Below are 23,068 nucleotides of genomic sequence, written 5' to 3'. Positions count from 1 at the left end.
TCGTCAGCCACTCCCAAATATTTCGGGAAGGATTCTCATCACAGGTCCACATTCCTTACACAATTCGAAATGCCAGAAGTTCTGAAAACTCGGTTTTGCGTAACCCACTTGGCAGAATCCTGACTTGACGCCTTTACCCCATTGTGTAGAGTCATTCTGTTTTGCTGCAGGAACATTGCTCTGCTTGATTACCTGTTGGAGGTGGGACCCGAAGCTATGGGTCTACACACCTTACTGTCATTCCAACTTCTGAGTTCCAAAACCCATCTGGCCCCAAGGGTTGTGGATAAAAGACCGCGGGCCACCGCCTAAGCCCCCGGTTCCATATGCACTGCCCCTCTCTGTGAGGCCCACCCGGCCTTTCATCACTCATCAGGCTCCTTTAAGGCAGGATCTTCCTGCACAGCCTTCCCTCCTTCTCGCCCCCTGACGGCAGGTCCTTAAATCCCACGTGCCACCCCATCCCAGGCCCCCGCAAAAGGTGAACCCCCGAGGGCAGGCCTGGTGGCACAGTCACCTCCACCAGCTCCTGTGGGGTTTTACACAAGGCAAAAGTGCGCCAAGATGCCCTGGACAGGCCTGGGTCCGAATGGCACCCAGGAAGAACCCCCATGTGCCTGGAGCTCCGTCGGCCTCTCCGTCCCGGCCCAGGAGACTCACCGATGTCCAGGATGCGGTCCCCGGGCCGGCTCCACCGCCAGCCCTCCAGCTGCTGGTGCTCCGTGTACTGTAGCCGCCGGTCGTGGAACACCACGCGGATGATGCTCTGGGCGGGGGGAGGGGCAGGGGTGGCGGTAAGGGACGGCTGAGTGTGGGTCCTGAGAGGGACCCACAAGGAACCTGCCCTCAAGCATCCCCAAGCCAGACACACCTCCTGCCCTCCGAGGCCTGGAGCTGCCTGGAGGCTTCCTCCCCGCACCCCTCCCAGAACCCCAACAATACGAGTGACAAGCACGAACACGAGCGCTGCCCTGCTTTCCAGGGCTGCTAAGCGCTCTGCACACGTGGGTCACCTACAAACCCTTCTGCACAGATGAGTAAACTGAAGCTCGGAAAAGGCTGGGAAGAGGCAAAGCCAGGCTGGAAGCCGAGTCTGTCCAACCCGGCGCCCGGTCCATCAGCCCACGTCCCTCTGGCTCCCAGTGCTGCCGGCCCGCCCGAGGCCCCTTAGACAACACACTCCAGGGACCAGGAGCCCACCTCTGTCCCTGGAGCTTTCCCCAAAGCTCCCAGGCACTCCCGCCGCAAGCCCAGGTGCTGGGACCCCGACAGGGCACCCTCAGGAGCCCAGGAAGGGCACAGCTGGCAGCCTCACCTTCACATATTTTGTGTTCAGATCCTGAAAATCTCCCAGCTTCCGATTCTCCAGCAGTCGGATTTCATAAGACTGACCTGGGCGGGGCGGGGGATAATAGTACATTTTCCATTTCTGTCTTCAAATTTGGGACTCCCCCAGCTAGAGGTCTTCTCAACACCCTCAGGGCCCACCCAGGCCTCACGGCCCCGGGGACCAAAGCTGAGAACAAAGGCCACGGACAGCTCAGATCACGCTCTGGACTGGACACCCCAGTTTGTCCATGTGGCCTGGAGGGGCGCCTGGGGCTCCCAAGGTAATGCACATGACCCCTGGAGAGAGACAGCACCTCTATGATGTTCAAAGACATAGAATCCGAAACAATACACTTAGCATTAAATTTACAGAACACAACCTGGTATTTCTTTTTTCTTTTGGCCTCACCACGGCTTGCAGAACTTCCCTGACCAGGGATCGAACCCGTGCCCTCTGCAGTGGAAGCACAGAGTCTTAACCCCTGGACCACCAGGGAAGTCCACGACTTCATATTTCTAGAACACCCCCTATACACTCGGATGGAGAACACAGATACTTACATCTACATTAAATAACTGACCGGACCCTTCCTGAGAGCAGGTTTAAAGGAACGGATAAAAGCCTGTTAAACATTGTCTCTAATTGCAGCATGAAATGCATTTTCTCAAGTTAAAAGAATTTCATGTATTTGAAAGGGTGTGGGGATTCTATTTGGGGACATGTAACCAGCACGAGCCAGTGAAAGAATGTAAATGGAGAAAAGATCCATCCATAAGAACAACCCCAAACTTTCAGGTATCTGCAAATAACCTGAAGAAAACTACACATATTTTTTTGGAAAATAAAATATAGCTTGAAAAAATAGATATGCCACATTCCTAGAGGGGAAGACCACCTAGCAAATGATGCCAACTTTTTCCAAATTAAGTAAACTCAACCACAACTCTAAAACAGCTTAGCATACATCAGAGCTTTATAAAGGATGCCTTACAAATAAGAGAGAACAAATGATCTCATAATTGCTCTTGGTAAATCTAATCAAAATTTGCTTTAAAAAAATTGTAAATAATGATACACTCACAAGAAGTTACAAAAATAGTACAGAAAGGTCCTGAGGATCAACCCCAGCTTCCCCCAGTGGTGGCATCTGAGGTCACTACAGTACATTATTGCAACTGACCATGGCACAGTACAATTAACTAAACTCCAGACCTCACGCAGATTTCCCCGGGTTTTGCAGGTTTAATCCAAGTTACCACTGGATTAAAAAACTAATGTCCTAAGGTTTTGTTTTAACGTGAATGATGACTCAATAGGGAAGGACTTTTTCTGAACCTAAAATCAATGAGGGAAAGAGAAATCTGATAAAGATACAGATACAGATGTAGATATATATACATCTATATCTTAAATGCAAACAGCAAACTAGAAGCAGCACAAACCCAGGGGTTAACAGCTTTAATATATCTAGAAAAGCAATGATTAGAAAAACATTAAAACAAAACAAACAACAAGAAAAACAAAACAAAAAAAAGAAAACTATTAAGACTCCTTGGAGTGGGTTAAATTGTAGTCCCCCAAAAGATATGTCCATACCCTAATCTCCAGAACCTGTGAATGTTACCTTCTACTTGGAAAGAGTCTTTGCAGATGAAATTTAAGTTAAGGATCTTGAGACGAGGAATGATCCTGGTTTGTCCCGGAGGTCCCTACATCCAATGACAAGTGTCCTTATAAGAGGACACACAGGGAAAAGAGGAGGCAAGGTGACCACGGGAGCAGAGATGGGATTGATGGGGCCACAAGCCAAGGAATGCCTGGAGCCACCCAAAGCCGGAAGACGCAAAGAACGGATTCTCCGCTAAAGTCCCCAAGGGGACCACAGCCCTGGAGGATTTCTGACTTCTGGTCTCCAGAACTGTGAGAGAATACACTTCTGCTTTGTGTTAAGCCAACGTGTTTGCAGTCTGTTTGTTGAAGCAGCCCCATGAAACTAACATACTCAGTCCCCCAGTGAATAACAGAGCAGGCAGAGACTACGAAATTCAGTCATGCATTCCAAGCATTTGCTGAGCGCACAACCACACGCCAAACGCCGTGCAATCCTGGGGACACGGTGCCGTGGGCGTGGACATGATGCTGGCTGGCTCAGAGGTGCCCACTTGGTGAAGCCCCCTGCTCAGGAAGGTGGGACCCGTCCATCCGGCTTTCGCCAGCCCGGCTGCCAGGACGAGTGAAAACCAGAAAGACACACCAGGCCCCAGCACCATTCACGTCGCACTGCTGGGCACGTTCCATCAGAAAGAAAAGGCATGAACCCCAAACTCTTGGCCTGCTCACGTGCCAGTTCCTAAGGGTCTCGCTGACCTGAATCGACACTTGTACCTTTCTGAAAAACCCAGATTTTTCACACACGTTTCCGGGCTCCGGAGCCAGCACTCCCTTGATAGCGACAGGCAATGGAGCCTCACACACCCTAAACTGGTTTTTCCAGTGTCCTCCACCTTCCCCCAGGAAGAATGCAGCCAGCTCTGGCATGAGGCCCAAGGCCCAGATGGTCATTACTGTGGGTTTACGGGCGCCCCAGGGCCCCATGAACACTGACCCCAGGGTCTGCGGGGCAAGCTCAGCTCAGGCCCAGCAGGCGACACCTCCCCGTTCGCGCAGAGCGGTCCCCGGACGTGAGCATCACAGGTGGCCACTCAGGGATCAGAGCTACTAATGGGGCTATAGGCCCAGGGTCCCGGCCTCCTCCACCAGCAGCACAGACCTGCCCCCCTGCTTCCCCACCGCATCTCCCTTCCTCACGGAATCCCCCCAGCCACTCTGCACCCACCCCTGCTCAGGCCTGAGACAGACGCCCAGACTCCCTCCCCATCCGGGCTGCCAAGGCGCCAACACACCTCCCCAGCCCTCTCCCACCCAGCGCAGCAGCAGCATCCCCAGTGACACACGGGCCGATGAGCAAGGTCAGGACGGCTGAATTGACCGGGGGGACATGGACATCTCTCTCCTTGGCCGGCATCACCTCAGGGCATGGGTGGGAGCCGAGGAAAGTGGGCTCTGTCAAGGCACAGGGCTGTGTCTGTTTTGCTCACCACTGTACTTTTGACGCAGGAAGGACCCGATGTTCTGTGCTAGAACTACAGGGCTGGCAAAAGCAAGACAGCCTCCCGCCCTCAAAGGGTCGGCAATCTTCTGGGGTATCTCAAACAGAACCGGCATAAGGCGAACCCTAGAGATGATCACACTGAGGGAAGTAAGTCAGACAGAGAAAGACAAATACCATAGGATATCACTCATATGTGGAATCTATAAAAAGGGTACAAATGAACTTATTTACAAGACAGAAATGGACCCACAGACATAGAAAACAAACTTATGATTACCAAAGGGGAAAGGTGAGGAGGGATAAATTAGGAGCCTGGGATTCACATATACACGCTCTACATAAAACAGATAACCAATGAGGACCTACTGTATAGCACAGGGAACTCTACTCAATATTCTGTGATAACCTATAAGGGAAAAGAATCTGAAAAAGAACGGATATACGTATGTATAACTGAATCACTTTGCTGTACACCTGAAACTAACACATTGTAAATCAACTGTATGCCAATATAAAAGAAAAATTAAATTTAAAATTTTTTAGAAAAGAAAACAAATAAGAAACAACAGAGATCCAAAGGGGGAGGTGGGGAGGAAGGGTCTGAATAAGAAAATAACACTTGGCGGTAAACTTTGAAGAGTAGGCAGGATTTCTACAGTTGAGGGAAGAATGAATGAGAAGGCAACCCCAGGCAAAAATGTAGTCGGAAGGTGGCCCTGAGAGACGTGCCTTCAGGGAGCACCTAACAGCTTCCATTCACTGGGTGCTAACCCAGCAGCAAAGTCTGCCCAGGTATTAACTCACCTGAATCAACAGTGCAGTTTAGATTATGAGCCCCACCTGAGAGAAGGAAGCAGCGGCTCAGAGAGGTTACCTGACGTGAGCAAGCTCACACAGCTAGTCAGTGATAGAGCCATGAGCAGAAAATTGGCCCCAGCCAACCTGGTGGGTGTTGTCTGCTCTGCACAAGGCTCTCTCTCAACTTCGCCTTTCTGGAAGGCATCTGGTTCCATTCTGTTTGCTGGTTAAAGTTTGCCCCCAGCATCTGGGGGCATATAAAGTGCCCCATGAGCCCCATCCCCAGTCAAGATGGTATTTTTTTCTCCTTCCTTCTCCCCATTAGGACTAGAAATAAAGGGGATTCTTAGGATGACCAACTCGACTTGTTCCCTGATCCTGGATAAAGCACGTTGACTCAATTTCCTTCTGTAAAATCCTCTGTTTCCTACACCCTAAACAATAATCCAGAAGGATAGCAAGAGGGAGGAGATATGGGGATATATGTCTATGTATAGCTGATTCACTTTGTTATACAGCAGAAACTAACACACCAGTGTAAAGCAATTGTACTCCAATGAAGATGTTAAAAAAACAAACAAACATGACTTTAAAAATCTGAAATAAAATGAAAAGATTTTGAACTTCTGGAAAAAAAAATAATCCAGAAGGATAAATAAATCACTACAGAAAATGACAGTAAAGCCTGTTCTAATTTCAGAATTGTGAAATGTGGAACAAGGAAAAACTGTTGGTCTTAGAATCAAGGGAATAGGATAATAAATAAGTAAACAGTCACTTAGTTGTCATCTAGCTCTGTGTCGGGACACTGCTAAGCCCTCGTGAGCATTATTTCATTCAGCCCTCTCAACAGTCTTATGAGGAAAACACATTATTGCTCCTGTTTTATTGATGAGGAAATTCAGATCCAGAGAGGTTAAGTATCTTGTGGAAGATCAAACCCAGCTCTGCTGGACTCTAAAGACTGGTCACTTAGCCAAGCTACTCCGCACGGTGTCTGGTGGCTTCAAAAGTTCCCTTCTGGGCTTCCCTGGTGGCTCAGTGGTTGAGAGTCCGCCTGCCGATGCAGGGGACACGGGTTCGTGCCCCGGTCCGGGAGGATCCCACATGCCACGGAGCGGCTGGGCCCGTGAGCCATGACCGCTGGGCCTGCACATCCGGAGCCTGTGCTCCGCAACGGGAGAGGCCACAACAGTGAGACGCCCGCGTACCGCAAAACAAAACAAAACAAAAAACAAAACAAAACAAACAAACAAAAAAAGACAGATTTTTCAAGAGTGTGAGATAACCGGTTATCCATATGGAAAAATAAATCCATACCTCACATCACACATAATAAATTAATTCTAGGTGGATGAAAACCATAAAATAAAAGCAAAACCTTAACATTTCTAAAGAAAATATGAGACTACTTTATGACCAGGGGTAGGAAAGGATTTCTTAAACAAGAAACAAATACACAAAAGAAAAATTATGTCCTTTATAAAACATAAGAAAATCTGTGTTAAAGTTTATATTGAGAAACTTCTGAAAATACCAGGGGTGCTGTTAATATTTACACAGTCCCTATCAGTGGGAAATGACCTAGCAAACTGGGGCATATGGTCACCCTATGGAAACAGAATTAGGTCAACAAACACATGGAAAGATGTGCCGGACAGTACAAGAAAACAGGATACTGTAAAGTAACATAAGATACTATCTAACATCTATCTGAGGGACAAAAATTTCAGCTTGACAGTAGCAAGTGTGGATGAGCCTGTGGAGGATGGGCTCTACGGCACTGCTGATGGAAGTGTTCCGCTGATATAACCACTGGGACCATAGTTTGCCTCCCCCCACCAAAAAAAGAGTTAGGCTAAAGACACACAAGCCCCCTGTCAAGCACATCAATTCTAGAGGCACATCCTAAGGAAGTACTTGATATGCACTGGGAGACTTAGATAAAAATTGCCCACTGTGGCATTGCTTATTGAAGTGAGAAATTGTCACCACCTACATCCAGCCACAGGAGAAAGACACATTAATTCTATTATGGGACTTAGAATGGAATAGCACACAGCACTTAAAATGAGCCCTCCAGAGGGCTTCCCGGGTGGCGCAGTGGTTGGGTGTCCGCCTGCCGATGCAGGGGACACGGGTTCGTGCCCCGGTCCAGGAAGATCCCACATGCCGCGGAGTGGCTGTGCCCGTGAGCCATGGCCACTGAACCTGTGCGTCTGGAGCCTGTGCTCCACAACGGGAGAGGCCACAACAGTGGGAGGCCCGCGTACCGCAAAAAAAAAAAAAAAAAAAAAAAAAAAAAGAGCCCTCCAGAGGCATGGATCAACATGGAGAAATCTCAGAAACATACTATTAAACAAAAAAAGGGGCACAGTGATGTCTATGAGACCACTTATATGACGTTTGGAGACAGGGAAAATACTAGTCGCTTTTATGGTGAAGTATGCATAAAGGAGTAAAAATTTAAACGTGCGCAGAGGGACCACCAACTTCACAACGATGGTTTTGCTTCTGGGAGGAAAGGCAACAGGATTAGAAACAGGTAAAATCAGAAGCAAATTTGGCAAGGTTGCAAACACCGCATTGGGCACATGAATATTTGTTCTCTTATTCTCTAGAGCATTCAGTCGATCTGAAATTAAAATACAGTTGACCCGGGCTTCCCTGGTGGTGCAGTGGTTAAGAATCTGCCTGCCAATGCAGGGAACACGGGTTCGGGCCCTGGTCCGGGAAGATCCCACATGCCGCAGAGCAACTAAGCCTATGCACAACTACTGAGCCTGTGCTCTACAGCCCGCGAGCTACAACTACTGAGCCCGAGCGCCACAACTACTGAAGCCCGTGCGCCTAGAGCCCACGCTCCACTACAAGAGAAGCCACCGCAATGAGAAGCCCCTGCACCACAATGAAGATCCAACACAGCCAAAAATAAATAAATAAGTAAATAAATAAATACAGTTGACCCTAGAACAACGTGGGGGTCAGGGGCGTGGACCCTCAGGGCAGATCTGCCGTTCCTCTGCGTCCCTGGGCTCCGCCAACCTCGGACTGTGTAGTACTGTAGTATTTGCCATTGAAAAGAATTCAATCTTGTGTATAAGTGGACCCGCGCAGTCCAAATCCATGTTGTTCAAGGGTCAACTAGTATTTCTCTCGCATGAAAAATAATTCCATGGAGGAAGAACTCTTGGAGCTGGCTGTCATTCCGCACTGCATTCTGGTTGTGTGTTTCCAACTCCCCAGCCCTGCCTTAGAGGGAGGATCTCTTGGGCTCCATTGCTGAGCAATCACTGCACACCAGCCCCCTCCCGCCCCTCTGTGCCAGTGACATGCTGGGTGCAGGACAGCCCAAGAAACTAGCAAGGGTTGCGTTCGCCATACGCATTCACACGCCGTCCCCACCATTTTGCCACTGAAATGAAAAACCACCCGCAGTGTTAAGAGCCTATTGTTTTAATTGTATTGAAATAAATGTTGTGTCAGTTTTTACTGTACAGCAAAGTGATTCAGTTATACATATATATATATATATTCTTTTTCATATTCTTTTCCATGATGCTTTATCACAGGATATTGAATAGAGTTCCCTGTGCTCTACAGTAGGACCTTGTTGTTTACCCATCCTATATGTAAGTTTGCATCTGCTAATCCCAAACTCTCAATCCATCCCTCCCTCACCCCCCTCTCCCTTAGCGACCACAAGTCTGTTCTCTACAGCTGTGAGTCTGTTTCACAGATAACTTCAAGTTGTGTCGTATTTTAGATTCCGCACATAAGTGATACCATAGGATATTTGTCTGTCTCTGACTTACTTCACTTTGTATGATCATCTCTAGGTCCAACTATGTTGCTGCAAATATGAGCCTATTTTATTTAATCAACTCACTTCAACTTAATTTTTTCAAGTGCGTGTCACGTCTGCATATTGGAAATCATAATCATATACCATAACTAAATAAAGTCATGGTAAACGTTATACAGCTATGCAGCTGCCAGCGTTCTACAGACCCGTAAGATTACCTTGGGGATCTCGTTAGCACCCAGGTTTGGAGCCCAGACTCCCCTCTGGGCCCACGACTTTGTAATGGGTAAATGGCTCCAAAAATGTGGACAGTATTGGTGGTTAACGCAGCGGGCTGATGTAAGTTTGAAGACACACTCAGCACACAGTGGCGCACAGGAGGTCCCCGGCTCAGAGGCTCCCCTGCGATGAGGCCATCAACAGCACAGCAGGGGAGCCCTACTGCTGGTGTGGCCTTCCCGCAGCCTTGACAGAGCCCCTAAGGCTCTGGATTTCCTCCAGTGATCCTGCCCGGCACCCCACTGGCCCTGGAGCTGCAGAGGCCAGCAGAGCTCGGTGACCCCCTCCCACTTTAGGGCTCCAGCTCTAGCCTGCGGGGAGGGGTGTGGGCCCCTCAGCTGGGCTGAGGCTCGGTGGGGAGCCCGGGTCACCACCGGGAAGAGTGGCTTAGACTTTGTCCAACAGGCCCTGACGCCACTCAAAGGGGGACGGAAGCTTCCCTCTTGCACAACCTCCCCCCACCCCCACCCCGTTGACCTTCCTGCTTCCACCCCACGCAGGGAGAGGCAGGATGGGGGAAGAGGGCAAGGAGCACATGGGAAAAGAAGAGAAGACTCTTTCAGGGAGGTTTTAAATAAAATACACAAGTGCAGCTCCCTACGTGGTACCCGGCACAGGCAGGGGCTCAGCAAACCGAGCTTCCCCCCGCTTCCCTCGTGTAACCCACAATAACCAATGTCTTCCAGCCCAGGCATCGGCAAACTTTCTCCAAGAAGGGCCGGGCAGTAACTGTTTGCAGCCATGTGGGCCATAAGACCTGTCACAACTCCCCAGCTTAGTCCCTGTAACGAGGAAGCAGCCACAGACAGCACATGAATGAATGGGTACGGCTGCGTTCCAGTCAAACTTTTTATGGACACTGAAAGTTGAATTTTCACATAATTTTCACTCTGCCTGTTCACCTCTTCCTCCCAACTTCTCTCAGTGCTTTGCAACTTTGCCCCTCAGCTTTCTTGCCTGATGGCTAAGTCAGAGCTCTCAGAAGCCAGCTACCAGTTTACCTGAACTAGATTTGCACACACACACACACACACACACACACACCCATAGCCCCTTGGACAGTACTGACATGTTTTAGGTTTTTAACTGATGGCTGCAGAATCTGACATTGAATTCCCTAAAGCAAATAACAGCTGGAACTAGTCAGCCAAACCAAGAAGAACATGCAAAGATGTTTAACCTCTTTAGTGGTCAAAGACAGGCCAAATGAAAATAACGCGGACTTCCCTGGTGGCGCAGTGGCTAAGAATCTGCCTGCCAATGCAGGGGACCCAGGTTCGAGCCCCGGTCCAGGAAGATCCCACACGCCGCAGAGCAACTAAGCCCGTGTGCCACTACTACTGAGCCCACATGCCACAACTACTGAGCCTGCGCTCTAGAGTCTGTGCTCTGCAACAAAAGAAGCCACCGCAATGAGAAGCCCGCACACCGCAACGAAGAGTAGCTCCCGCTCGCCGCAACTAGAGAAAGCCCGTGAGCAGCAACAAAGACCCAATGCAGCCAAAAATAAATAAATAAAATAAATAAATTTATTTTTTTAAAAAAAGAAAAGAATGCAATGGCAGTTTCATTTATCAGACTGGCCAACGTTTAACAGATTGCTAACATCCCTCAAGGACAAAATGTGGGGAAATGGGCTTTCGCACGTCAGAGGTGGGAGAGGGGATGTCACAGCCTTTAGACAATATCCATCAATACTACAAACACATACAGCCTCTGACCCAACCATGCCATCTCCTGCACTCTAGTCCACAGAAGAGGGTGTGGAGAAAAGGGACCTTCCTACACTGTTGGTGGGAATGTGAATTGGTACAGCCACTATGGAGAACAGTATGGAGGTTCCTTAGAAAACTAAAAACGGAACTACCATATGACCCAGCAATCCCACTCCTGGGCATGTATCCAGAGAAAACCATAATTCAAAAAGACACATGCACCCCAATGTTCATAGCAGCACTATTTACAACAGCCAGGACATGGAAGCAGCCTAAATGCCCATCAACAGAGGGGTGGATACAGAAGATGTGGCACATATATACAATGGAATATTAGTCAGCCATAAAAAGGAACGAGGGCTTCCCTGGTGGCGCAGTGGTTGAGAGTCTGCCTGCCGATGCAGGGGACACGGGTTCGTGCCCCGGTCCGGGAGGATCCCACATGCCACGGAGCGGCTGGGCCCGTGAGCCATGGCCGCTGGGCCTGCGCGTCCGGAGCCTGTGCTCCGCAACGGGAGAGGCCACAACAGTGAGAGGCCCGCATACCACAAAAAAAAAAAGGAACGAAATTGTGCCATGTGCAGAGACGTGGATGGACCTAGATAGAGACTGTCATACAGAGTGAAGTCAGAAAGAGAAAAACAAATATCATATAGTATCGCTTATATGTGGAATTTAGAAAAATGATACAGGTGAACTTGCAAAGCAAAAATACAGACACAGACATAAAGAACAAACGTATGAATACTTACCAATGGAGGAAGAGGGGAGGGTGGGATGAACTGGGAAACTGGGATTGACATATATACACTACTATGTATCAAATAGATAACTAATGAGAACATACTGTAGAGCACAGGGAACTCTACTCAATGTTCTGTGGTGACCTAAATGGGAAGGAAATCTAAAAAGGAGGGGATATATGTATATGTATACATATATGTATACATATACAGCAGAAACTAACACAACATTGTAAAGCAACTAATTATTAATTTAAAAAAATATTTCTCTGAGGCTATTCAATGCAGCAGTACTGTTATGGCTAAAAACAAAATGAACTAAATGGTCAAAAAAAAAGAACAAAACAAAAAAAACTACACAAACAAAAAAATGAACTATATGGTCAACACCTATGTTAAGACCAAGCTGTAGAAGAGCACGCAGCTGTTACAGAGATTGAGGCCTGTCCCTTAACCAGATGACACAGCATCGTGTGCGCCCGGAGATGCTGTAGCCAGGACACAAGGGCACGAGCTATCCCTGCCTGAAGTACAGAGCCTGAATCTAGTCATGAGGAAACATCAGGCAAACCCACATCTGGCCTGGATACTCTTCAAAATGTCAACGTCATGAAAGACAAGGATGAGGACCCTCCAGACGAAAGGACAACTAAGCACAGTGCATCCTTCTGGACTGGACCTGGAATCGGGGCAAAAAACTGCGGAAAAGGACGGTGTCAGAACCATTGGCCCAATTTAATAGGGCTGTGTGGTAGGTGAAGGTATTGTATTAAATTTCCTGAATTTGATCATGGAAATATGGTTACAGAAGAGAATGGCCTTGTTTCGAGGAAATACCTGCTAAAGTAGTTAGGATAAAGGAGTATGATGTCTACAACTAACTCTCAAATGATTCAGGGAGGAAACATATACATAAAATACAGAGATAAAGGAAATGTGACAAAACATTAAATAATGATGAATCTAGTGAAGGGTGCAGAGAAGTTCATTATACTAACCTTTCAATTCTTCCACAGTTTGAAATTTAAAATCACTTTGAGGGGCTTCCCTGGGGGCACAGTGGCTAAGAATCTGCCTGCCAATGCAGGGAACCCAGGTTCGAGCCCTGGTCCAGGAAGATCCCACATGCCGCGGAGCAACTAAGCCCGTGCGCCACAACTACTGAGCCTGCGCCCTAGAGCCTGTGCTCTGCAACAAGAGAAGCCACCGCAATGAGAAGCCTGTGCACAGCAACGATGAGTAGCCCCTGCTCGCTGAAACTAGAGAAAGCCCGTGCACAGCAATGAAGACCCAACGCAGCCAAAAATAAATAAAATAAATTTAAAAAAGAAATCACTTTGAAAAAGTTAAGAGTTAAAATTAAGACTATATATGTAAAAAAGAAAAAAAGATTATATATGTAAAGGACCTACTGTAGAGCACAGGGAACGATGCTCACTATTTTGTAATAATCTATAAGGGAAAAGAATCTGAAGAAGAATATATATATATATATATATATATACACACACACACACACAAGAATGTATATATATGTATTACTGAATCTCTGTGCTGTACACCTGAAACTAACATGATATTGTAAATCAACTATACTTCAATAAAAAAGATTATATATGTATAAAGTAAGCTACAAGGATATATTGTACACCGCAGGGAATATAGCCAATATTTTGTAATAACTGTAGATGGAGTATAGCCTTTAAAAATGGTGAATCACTATACTGTACACCTGTAACTTATATAATATTGTACATCAACTATAGTTAAAAAAAAAGACAGTGGAAACCAAAAAAAAAAAAAATTAAGCAGATCTAGGTCCACAATAGACAGAAAAAATCCAACACACACACACACACACACACGAGTGGGAAAAAAACAAGTCACTGAATAATATGTACACAATGATTATACTTTTATTTTAAAATGTTACAGTACGTATATCTCTATATTTGTGAGCCAAATATATGGAACGAATAATGCATAGAGAAGGACCCTTCCCTCTTAAACTATATACATCTCCAGCATTAACTAGGAATATATTCCACGTGACTTTGAAAAAACGACACAAAGAAAAGAGGGAGTACTGCCTCATGCAGTCCCAAGCACGTAATAGGTGACCACGGTGACGATGGTTGGCATTTTTTTCTTCTAGCAGCAGGCTGGTACCCAAAAGCCAATCAGACAGGGGGGCATTTGGGGAAAGCAGTTCTTTGTCCCATAAACAGACCACCAGACACAGGCAGACGAGGTCAGACCCACAGGTCTCTCTGGGCGGCCACCGGAGAACCTGCCGTCCAGGATCCCTGTGTCCATTTTGGGGGGTAAGGACACCCAGGCCCAGGGAGCTGCTGATGTGCCCAAGGTGACACCGCCAAGTTAGTGGCGAAGACTCGGCGGCCTGCGGCCTGGCCCAGGACGGGCGGGGGGAGGAGAGCGGGGTCAGGGCAGGCACACTGGGGTAGAGTCAGACCCTCCCAAGTCCTGGGCAAGTTCTCGAACCTCTTTGTACATCACTCTCTACATGTGCAAAATGTTCTTGCGGTTTGTGGGGAGGAAATGAGATCACGTACCTGCAGCCTGGCAGGGAGGAAGGGCTCAGCAAGTGCCCATCGCGACTACCACCTCCAACCAACAAGCGTAGAGCCTCCCCCGGGGCCCAGCCACTGTCCTGGCTGCCGCACGCCCTCCCCACTGCTCCAGCACTGAGCAGCCTGGCCGCCCAAGGCCATTCAAGGTCACCCAGCCCCAGGAAGCCCAGCTGGAACAAGCCCCCAGGCTACCTGACTCTCTTCCGGACTGTCTGGGGGAGGGGGTGCCCAGGGCAGACACACCACCACCCTGCCAGCCACCTGCCCCGGGGCCGTGCCCACCGGGGGCTCCTGCAGCGTAGCTCTGGCCAGCCAGTGGAACCAGCGCAGGGCCTCCTGCCCGGATCACCGCGTTCCCAAGAACAGGAGGCAACTGCCCGGGCCAGCCAAGACTTACAGGTTGTTTACTTTCCAACAGTTACTGCTTTGGGTAATTAATGTCACATAAAACATAATGGAAGCCAACGTTACCTCTCAGGGAACGGACGGCTGGACGCCAGCAGTCCCAGAATAATAGCAGACGGGGAAAACGCAAGGCCACGGTGTCTTCAGCAAGGGTAGTCTGTCTTGTCACTTGCGTACGTGGGGTCTCGGGCAAGTGTGTAACACAGAGAGCTCACACACAGGCTTTGGTGCAAAGCCACACACCCAAGTCCTGATTCTGACGGCCCGTCACCTGTGTGACCTTGAGCCTTAACCTCCTCCCAGCCACTTACAAAGGCCAGGGACTAGGCTCTGTGCCTGGCATACAGCGTGTCCCCCATAAACACTTGGAAGACAGTAAATATGTGTGTGCCTGTACCACAGCAGAAGAGGACATCGTATCCTGGAGACACCTTCGAGAAGGGATTGCTTCCGGGGCGGGGGCCGGGAGAACATCAGATGCTCAGCTTGTGGTAAGTATCTTGCAGTGCCATAAGTGGGGAAACGCTCAAGAAAAGGATGGAGGTGTGTCACAGCATCATAAGAGCCAATCTGAAGGAGATCCCAACAGCCACAACTGGAACAATTTCAGAAACAAAATAGGTAACAACAGTGTTGAATTTCAACACAGAGAATAAAATAAATATCCACTAGTCTATACTGATATAATAAATAAGTGAATAAATAAATTAGTGGTAGAGAAGAGAAAGCTCTTTCTTACAGTAGCATTTCAATTACTAGATGTAGAAAGAATTATCTCCTCCTCCCCAAAATATTTATAAGTTACAAAGGGGAACATTGGAACTTTGCCGCAGAGAAGCCTGGCAGACACCACTCAATCATTAGGGTTAATGCCATCAGCAGTAAGACATATCGGTGTCATGATCCCCCAGTATGATGCCCTGGCAAGGGCGTCATGTCACTTCAACCCCAAAAGGCAATAATCTCAATATCATCATCTAAAATCATCAGACAAACCCAGATTGAGGGGCATGCTACAAAATAACCGGTGACCACTTTTTAAGCCTGAAGGTCATGGAAGAAAAAGAAAGACTGGGAAATTATCACAGATTGGAGGAGATATAACAACAGAATGCCATGTGGGATCCTGGATTGGAACCCAGAACAGAAACAGGACAATCGTGGAGGAACAGATAAAATTCAAATAAAGACACAGAAGAGGTAAGAGAATCATGCCCATGCAATTGCCTGGTTTCAGTCACCACACCGTGTTTATACAAGATGTTCACGGTATGAAAAGCTGGGTGAAAGGTAAGCAGGAACTAGCAGCGGTGCTACTTCTAATTTGGACTAAGTCTCAGTTAGTCTCTCCTTGCTCCCCAAAAGGCTCCGATCCTCCAGCCCCACCCAGAACTGGGGAATGGTAGACCTGACCGGGACCCACGCTCATACGCACTGCTGGCTGATTCCGAATCCGGGGTGTCTAGACCCCTGGACACTTGATTAGCATCTTCTAAAATTGTTTGATCTGCTCTCAGTACTAGGAATGGTTATCTCTTTTCCCTGTTTCATTTCACGCTTGGTTGTTGCTGGTTCACAGGAAATTCACTACTTTCTACACGTTGAACTTTTATCTAGCCACCCTGCTAAACTGAATCCTTAATCTATGAAAATGAGTAACGTGAAACTGCAGATCGGCAACCCGTTATGACTTACAAAATGGTAACTGCATTCGGTTCAACCTCATACCGTGGTCCTTGCAGCTCGGTACGCAAAAGGGCAGGAGAAAAATGGGCGAGGGACATAAACCGCCGGTTTTTTAAAAAGTAAAAGAAATGCAAAGGGCTTGGCTCCGTTTCACTCATTTTTTCACGATGGAAAAGAAGGAAATGCAAATCAAAATCAGGAGCTTATTTTCTGTGTGCCTCTTAGAAAAGATTCAAAACGCTGATAATATAGAGTCCAGGTAAGGATGTGGAGAAACAGGTACCCTCCTACACAGGTGGGAGGGGTGTACACAGGTAGGTTAGTAGCAGAAAGGACAGCACAGGGTAGAAAACCGAATCTCTAACATAAGGTCAGAACTGTGACTCACTCGGGCATCTCCCTCCATGCTCAGCCCAGCAGGAACCATGTGCCGTGGCTAGGGCTGTTCACAGGCTCACAGGCCCTTGATCTTGAACGTGGGAGCCAGACCCTCCCGGTGGATCATATTCCAACCACCACCGTCTGGCCCCGGGCAGCCCCGTTTTCGGTCTCGGCGTCTGGTACGTGGAGGACACCCTGTGGCAGTCACTGTGGGGCAGACCGGGTTTGTCAGGGCAGCCCCAAGGCAGCCGAAGCCTCCCCCCAGGCCGCCCAGGAGAGTGGACACCTAGGGACCATCTCAGGGAAGTGCTCCATCGTCAGGTTCTGTTTAGAGCGGAGAAAGGGCAAGGGCAGTGGGGGTGGGGGGGAGCCACAGTGATGCAGCTCTCGGGCGAGCATCTGATCTACCTTCCTGGAACCAGGGAATAGGCGCAGCAGCCTCTCTGGGGGGTGGGCTGAGGACCTGTGATCCAGGGGCGTCTGGTGGCTTCACCGTCTGCCCTCTAGCCATGGACACAGGGAAGCTGGTGAGCACAGACAGCATAAGGCACACAGACCCTCAGAGCATCCTCAGCGCTGGAGCCTCTCTGGCTTCAGTTTGCTCCTGAGACCCAGCAGCAATCCTGCCTTGAGGTCACCTGCTCTGTTGAGGCCGGCAAATGGCTGAAGAGGCCTCCAACACCCCACCCTTTATTCCATCAAAGCGATGGACAATAAAAAGCACTAGATGTGGAGAAACCGGAACCCTCCTCTACTGCTGGTACCATGTCAACTCGTGCAGCTGTCTTGGAAAATAGCCGGGCAGGCCCTCATAAAGCTAAACGCACAGTAGCCATAGGACCCAGAAATGCCTCTCCTAAGTGCATACACGTGAGAAATGAAAACACAGGTCCACACAAAAACTTGCACCTGAAGATTCATAGCAGTACATTCATAATAGCCAAAAAGTGGAAACCACCCAAATGTCCATCAACTAAAGAGTAATAAATAAAACGAGGTACGTTCACACAATGGAATATTTTTCAGCAGCAGAAAGGAAGTTCTGATACATGCTACACTGTGGATAGCCCTTGAAATCATTATCCTAAGTAAAAGAAGTCAGTCCCACAAGACCACCCTTTGCATGAGACCGATTAAATTAAATGCCAGAATAGGCAAATTTATAGATGGAAAGCAGATTAGCGGTTGCCTAGGGCTTGGAGAGTGGGGGGACAGCAGGTGGAGAGGAAGAAAATGAAGACTGACTGCTACTAGGTGCAGAGCTTCTTTTAGGGAGACAAAAATGCTCTAAAATTAGTTGTGGTGATGGTTTAACATATTTAACTGACTAAACTAAAAAACAATGAATTGTACACTTAAACAGGTATGTGAATGTATATGGTATGTGCATTGCATTCTAAGGCAACTTTAAAAAGAGAGAGACCAGGGCTTCCCTGGTGGTGCAGTGGTTGACAGTCTGCCTGCCGATGCAGGGGACACGGGTTCGTGCCCCAGTCCGGGAAGATCCCACATGCCGCGGAGCGGCTGGGCCCGTGAGCCATGGCCGCTGAGCCTGCGCGTCCGGAGCCTGTGCTCTGCAACAGGAGAGGCCACAACAGTGAGAGGCCCGCGTACCGCAAAAAAAAAAAAAAAAAAGAGAGAGAGAGACCAGATGGAAATCCCACTCTGTCACCTGAGGCAAGTCACACAGCCTCTCCGGGCCTCCATTTACCACCTATACGATACAGTGGGGTGGGATGAGGGGTGGACAGGCTAGATCAGAGCTACTCAAAATGTTCATAAATCACCTGGTCACTTGCAGGAAAATGCAGGATCTGATTCAGGTGTCCTGCAGCAGACCCCAGATTCTAACCAGCTTTCAGGTGACACGGGTCCACGGACATTTTCAGTAGCAGGACATCAGAGATGGCATCTCAGGCCCCCTCCAGCCCTAATACTTAGGAATCTCCTCCGGTCCACCTCTGTGAATTCCCAGAGCATGTACGGTCTGTCCTTCCCACTCAAGACAAACAGGGTCCCCTAACCATCCAATGGAAGTGAATGGGACCTGGTCACTGGATGGAGACCATGTGTTCTCCGCATGAGGAAAGTCAAGAACCTCCCAAGTCTGCCTGAGCACAGAGCACCTGGCTGGGCACAAGGGAGTCCCCGACCTGCAGAGCACAGAGCCATGAGTGGGGCAGGGCCCACCCCGTCCTCGCAAGGTCCGAGTCTCTCTTTCTGGAAGAGGTGGAGAACAGCAGTATCCTCAAGGCAGTGGCTCTCAAACCCAAGCATCCCTAAGTATCAATCACAGGGGTGCTTGGCGAAAACGGATTCCTGCCCCTCCCAGGTCTAACACGGAAGGAAGCACACACTCCAGGAGACTCTGATGCTGGTGGTCTGAGGCCCAAACACTGCCCCAGAGCCACCCTGGAGAAAAGATGGGGCTGCTCTCTAAGAGACTGTCAGGAACGCACTCCACACGCTGATAAGTCAGGTCCACCCTCCAGACCTCTCTTTCCCTATCAGGAAAGGGGCAAAGTAGAAGTGGGGAAGGGAGGCCAGCTATCCACCTCTGGTCTCCAAACAAGTCAACACCAATCCACCCAAATGATAGGTTTCCTTGCTGGAGGGCCTTGCAAGGAAGAGTGTCCCATGGGGAACTGTGAGAGGGACACAGAGTCTGGAGAAGAATGAGGTAGGGACACGAGCTCTTAACTGACACCAAGAAGCATTTCCCCCTCTCCCTGTGGCCTCAACAGACTCCTGATCTGTCCAGCCCGGGGCCCACGCCTGCCCCGGGAACATTCCACCTTTCCTCTGGGCTTCCTCCTTCTCTGGGGAAAGGAAGGGGCTGGACAGATCAGGGTACCTACTCGCGTACAGCAGCTCCTTTAAAACAAGACACAAAACCGCTTCCTCATTCAGAGCAGAGAATCTGTACACGTTTTTTTAAACTGAAGTATAGTTGATTTACAATGTTGTGTGAGTTTCTGCTGTACAGCAAAGTGATTCAGTTATACATATCTATTCTTTTTTGTTGTTTTTTTTTGTGGTACGCAGGCCTCTCACTGTTGTGGCCTCTCCCGTTGCGGAGCACAGGCTCCGGAGGCGCAGGCTCAGCAGCCACGGCTCACGGGCCCAGCCGCTCCGTGGCATGTGGGATCCTCCCGGACCGGGGCACGAACCCGTGTCCCCTGCATCGGCAGGTGGACTCTCAACCACTGCGCCCCCAGGGAAGCCCTTATATATCTATTCTTTTTCAGATTCTTTTCCATTATGGTTTATTACAAAATACTGAATATAGTTCCCTGTGCCAGACAGTAGGTCCCTGGTGTTTATGTATTTTATATATAGTAGTTTGTATCTGCTAATCTCAAACTGCTAATTTATCCCTCTCCTCCCCTCCTGTCCCCTTTGGTAACCATAGGTTTGTTTTCTAGACACATTCTTCTAAGTAGTGATTCTAACCATAGTTCAGTGGTCCCTGAAACCTAACTCAGGAGCCGATTTACACAGAGCAAAGTGGGTCCATCTACTCCTGACATTCCTTCCTGCCCCCATCCCTCCAATCAGCCAAATTTAGGGGCAGAAGGGAAATAACATTTTTTGAGACCCACTTATAGACCTGGCACTTAAATTATCTTCCCAATGGATAAACAACAAGGTCCTACTGTGTAACACAGAGAACTATATTCAGTAGCCTATGATAAACCATAATGGAAAAGAATATTTTAAAAAAGAATGTATATATTAATATAACTGAAGCCCTTTGTTGTACAGCAGTAATTAACACAACGTTGTAAGTCAATTACATTTCAATAAAAATAAATTTAAAAATTATCTTCCCACAATGCCATACAAAGCATAACCCTTCCTACCTGTGCAGTGACCAGAGTGAAGTCAATTAAACCTGATACCACCTCCCCCAAACTGACGGTCTGTCCTGGTGGCCAGGCCCATGTTTGGTTTAGGAGTACGACACTCAAGGCTCCAGGCAGGCAGTTGTAGCCCCCAAGCCACTGACCAGGGGCAGAGCTGCTCTGATCAGAAGTGTTCCTATGAAGTTGTCCAAATTATGGGCACCAAGCACAAGTCCATTTGATTTTCCCCTGGAAATTTTGGCATGCGCTGCTTTGACTATTTTTACAGTAAAAAGCCAAGGTACCTTGGGGGGGGGGGTAACGGGAATCAAACTAGCCAAAAGCGCTTTTGAAGAGTGTGTCGTCAGTTAGCAGATTACACTCATTCCAGGAGCCCTCAAGTCCACTGCAGCAGGGGAAAGTCCTTGGATGTTACAAACTCTGTTTCTGAATGCTTGGAAGCACTTCATAAAGATGCGACTAGGTCCACCTTTGCACCTTGACCGAGAATAGAAAGCAGCTCCCCCAAAATTTCATTCCATGGAGTGATGATGGCTTGTCTGGGAGGCCAGACACAGTCACTGGCAGAGGCATCCAAATCCTTCCAGTCCCGGGACTTCCCTTAACGGTGGTTAAGACTCCAGGCTCCCAATGCAGGGGGCCCGGTTTCGATCGCTGGTCAGGGAACTAGATCTCACATGCATGCCACAACTAAGAGTTCGCATGCCGCAACTAAGGAGCATGCCTGCTGCAACTAAGACCCGGTGCAACCAAATAAATAAATAAATAAATATTAAAAGAAAAGTCCTTCCAGTCCCAAGTGACTGGGGCCCAAAACGTCACAAAGATGTCTTGGAAGAATGTAGAACGTATTCTAAAGGGACAGAAAGGATGGGAGAGAGGAAAAAACACAGAAAGAGCTGGAAAACTTCACACAAAGGGAACGGGAGGGCAATGATACAGCAAGTCAGCTGAAACCTCTGAAGATGACAACCTCACCTGCTCTCTTGAGAGATGACATGAATGATGGCAACTTGGCATCAGCCAGAAGAGTGAGTCAGAAAACGCAGACCAGGGCTTCCCTGGTGGCGCAGTGGTTGAGAATCCGCCTGCCAATGCAGGAGACACAGCTTCGATCCCTGGTCCGGGAAGATCCCACATGCCGCGGAGCAACTAAGCCCATGTGCCACAACTACTGAGCCTGCGTGCAGCAACTACTGAAGCCTGTGCGCCTCGAGCCCATGCTCCACAACAAGAGAAGCCACCACAATGAGAAGCCTGCGCACCGCAACGAAGAGTAGCCCCCACTCACTGCAACCAGAGAGAAAGCCCGTGAACAGCAACGAAGACCCAACAAAGTCAAAAATTAATTAATTAATTAATTAATTTAAAAAAGGAATATATGTATATATATGTACAGCTGAATCACTTTGCTGTATAGCAAAAATTAACACAATATTGTAAATCAACTAAACTTCAATTAGGAAAAAAAAAGGAAAGAGAGTTTGTTGATGGTTGTATAGCCTGAGAGAAAGCTCAATCTGAAGGGGGGAAAACACTCACAAGTAAAAATGGCTGACTTAGAATGAGAAATCCAGGGAAGCCCCTGGCGGTCCAGGGTTAGGACTGCGCTCTCACTGCCAAGGGCATGGGTTCAACCCCTGGTCGGGGAACTAAGATCCCACAAGCTGCGAGACAAGGCCAAAAGAAATTTTAAAAAAAGAATAGGGAAATCCAGCTTTTCCCAAGTGGCCCCTTTGTGCCTGTAACTCAACCTGCAGCCCAAGGCAGTGCCCAAGAAGTTCAGGTAATTTTAAATGAACCATGGGTTTCTGATGCTTTGACATCTGGAGCCCTGTGAACCCTGGGTAGGGTGCCCCTCCCAGGACTGGCCAATTCTTAGGGATAGTAAATGACTAGCCTAGAGTATGCTTTTCATATGCAAACTAACCTAGAGTCCATCCCCTGCTCTATCAGGTTTTCACAGAACGTCACACTCCAGGCCACCAGTCCCCTGCCCTAATTACTCCAGAGCTGGGTGGGTACCAGACACCTAGGGACAGCCTTTCTGCCCCAGAGCCAATCCTAAACCTGCTTTCTCTGCCTCACCCATTCCTTCCCCTAGAGACCACCAGAAAGGGTCTCGCCCAGATTCTCCCCTCATTCCCTCTGCCTCCTGACTGACCCTGGTGCTTCTCCCTAAGGCCCTCCGCTCTGGAATCATGAGTAACAAACTGTCTTTTTCATGGTAATGTCTCCTTATCTTTTGGCCTCACAATGCCTGAAAAATAATGAAACCTCCATTGAAAACAGATCGGGACATCCCTGCATCATCAGGTCCCCAGGGGAGGAAAAGGAAAAGCACAATGATTCAGGGT

General features: G+C 48.4%; 1 protein-coding gene across 2 annotated transcripts in view; it reads right to left on the bottom strand.

Moving 5' to 3' along the window:
* The window catches only part of TFCP2L1 (transcription factor CP2 like 1), a gene marked incomplete at its 5' end in the record, with an annotated part of 61,387 nt that overhangs the window by 25,311 nt on the left and 13,008 nt on the right, over positions 1–23,068 (bottom strand). For both annotated transcript variants that reach the window (XM_082630775.1, XM_082630776.1), the window contains 2 exons: positions 661–766; positions 1,316–1,392. In XM_082630775.1, coding sequence (XP_082486901.1) covers positions 661–766; positions 1,316–1,392 — 183 coding nt within the window. The remainder of the gene's footprint in view (positions 1–660; positions 767–1,315; positions 1,393–23,068) is intronic.

Source organism: Mesoplodon mirus, assembly GCF_964341445.2.
Source record: "Mesoplodon mirus genome assembly, chromosome: 8".
Lineage (NCBI taxonomy): Eukaryota > Metazoa > Chordata > Mammalia > Artiodactyla > Ziphiidae > Mesoplodon > Mesoplodon mirus.
Note: the sequence above shows the minus strand (reverse complement) of the source record. Positions and strands in the feature narration are given on the sequence as shown.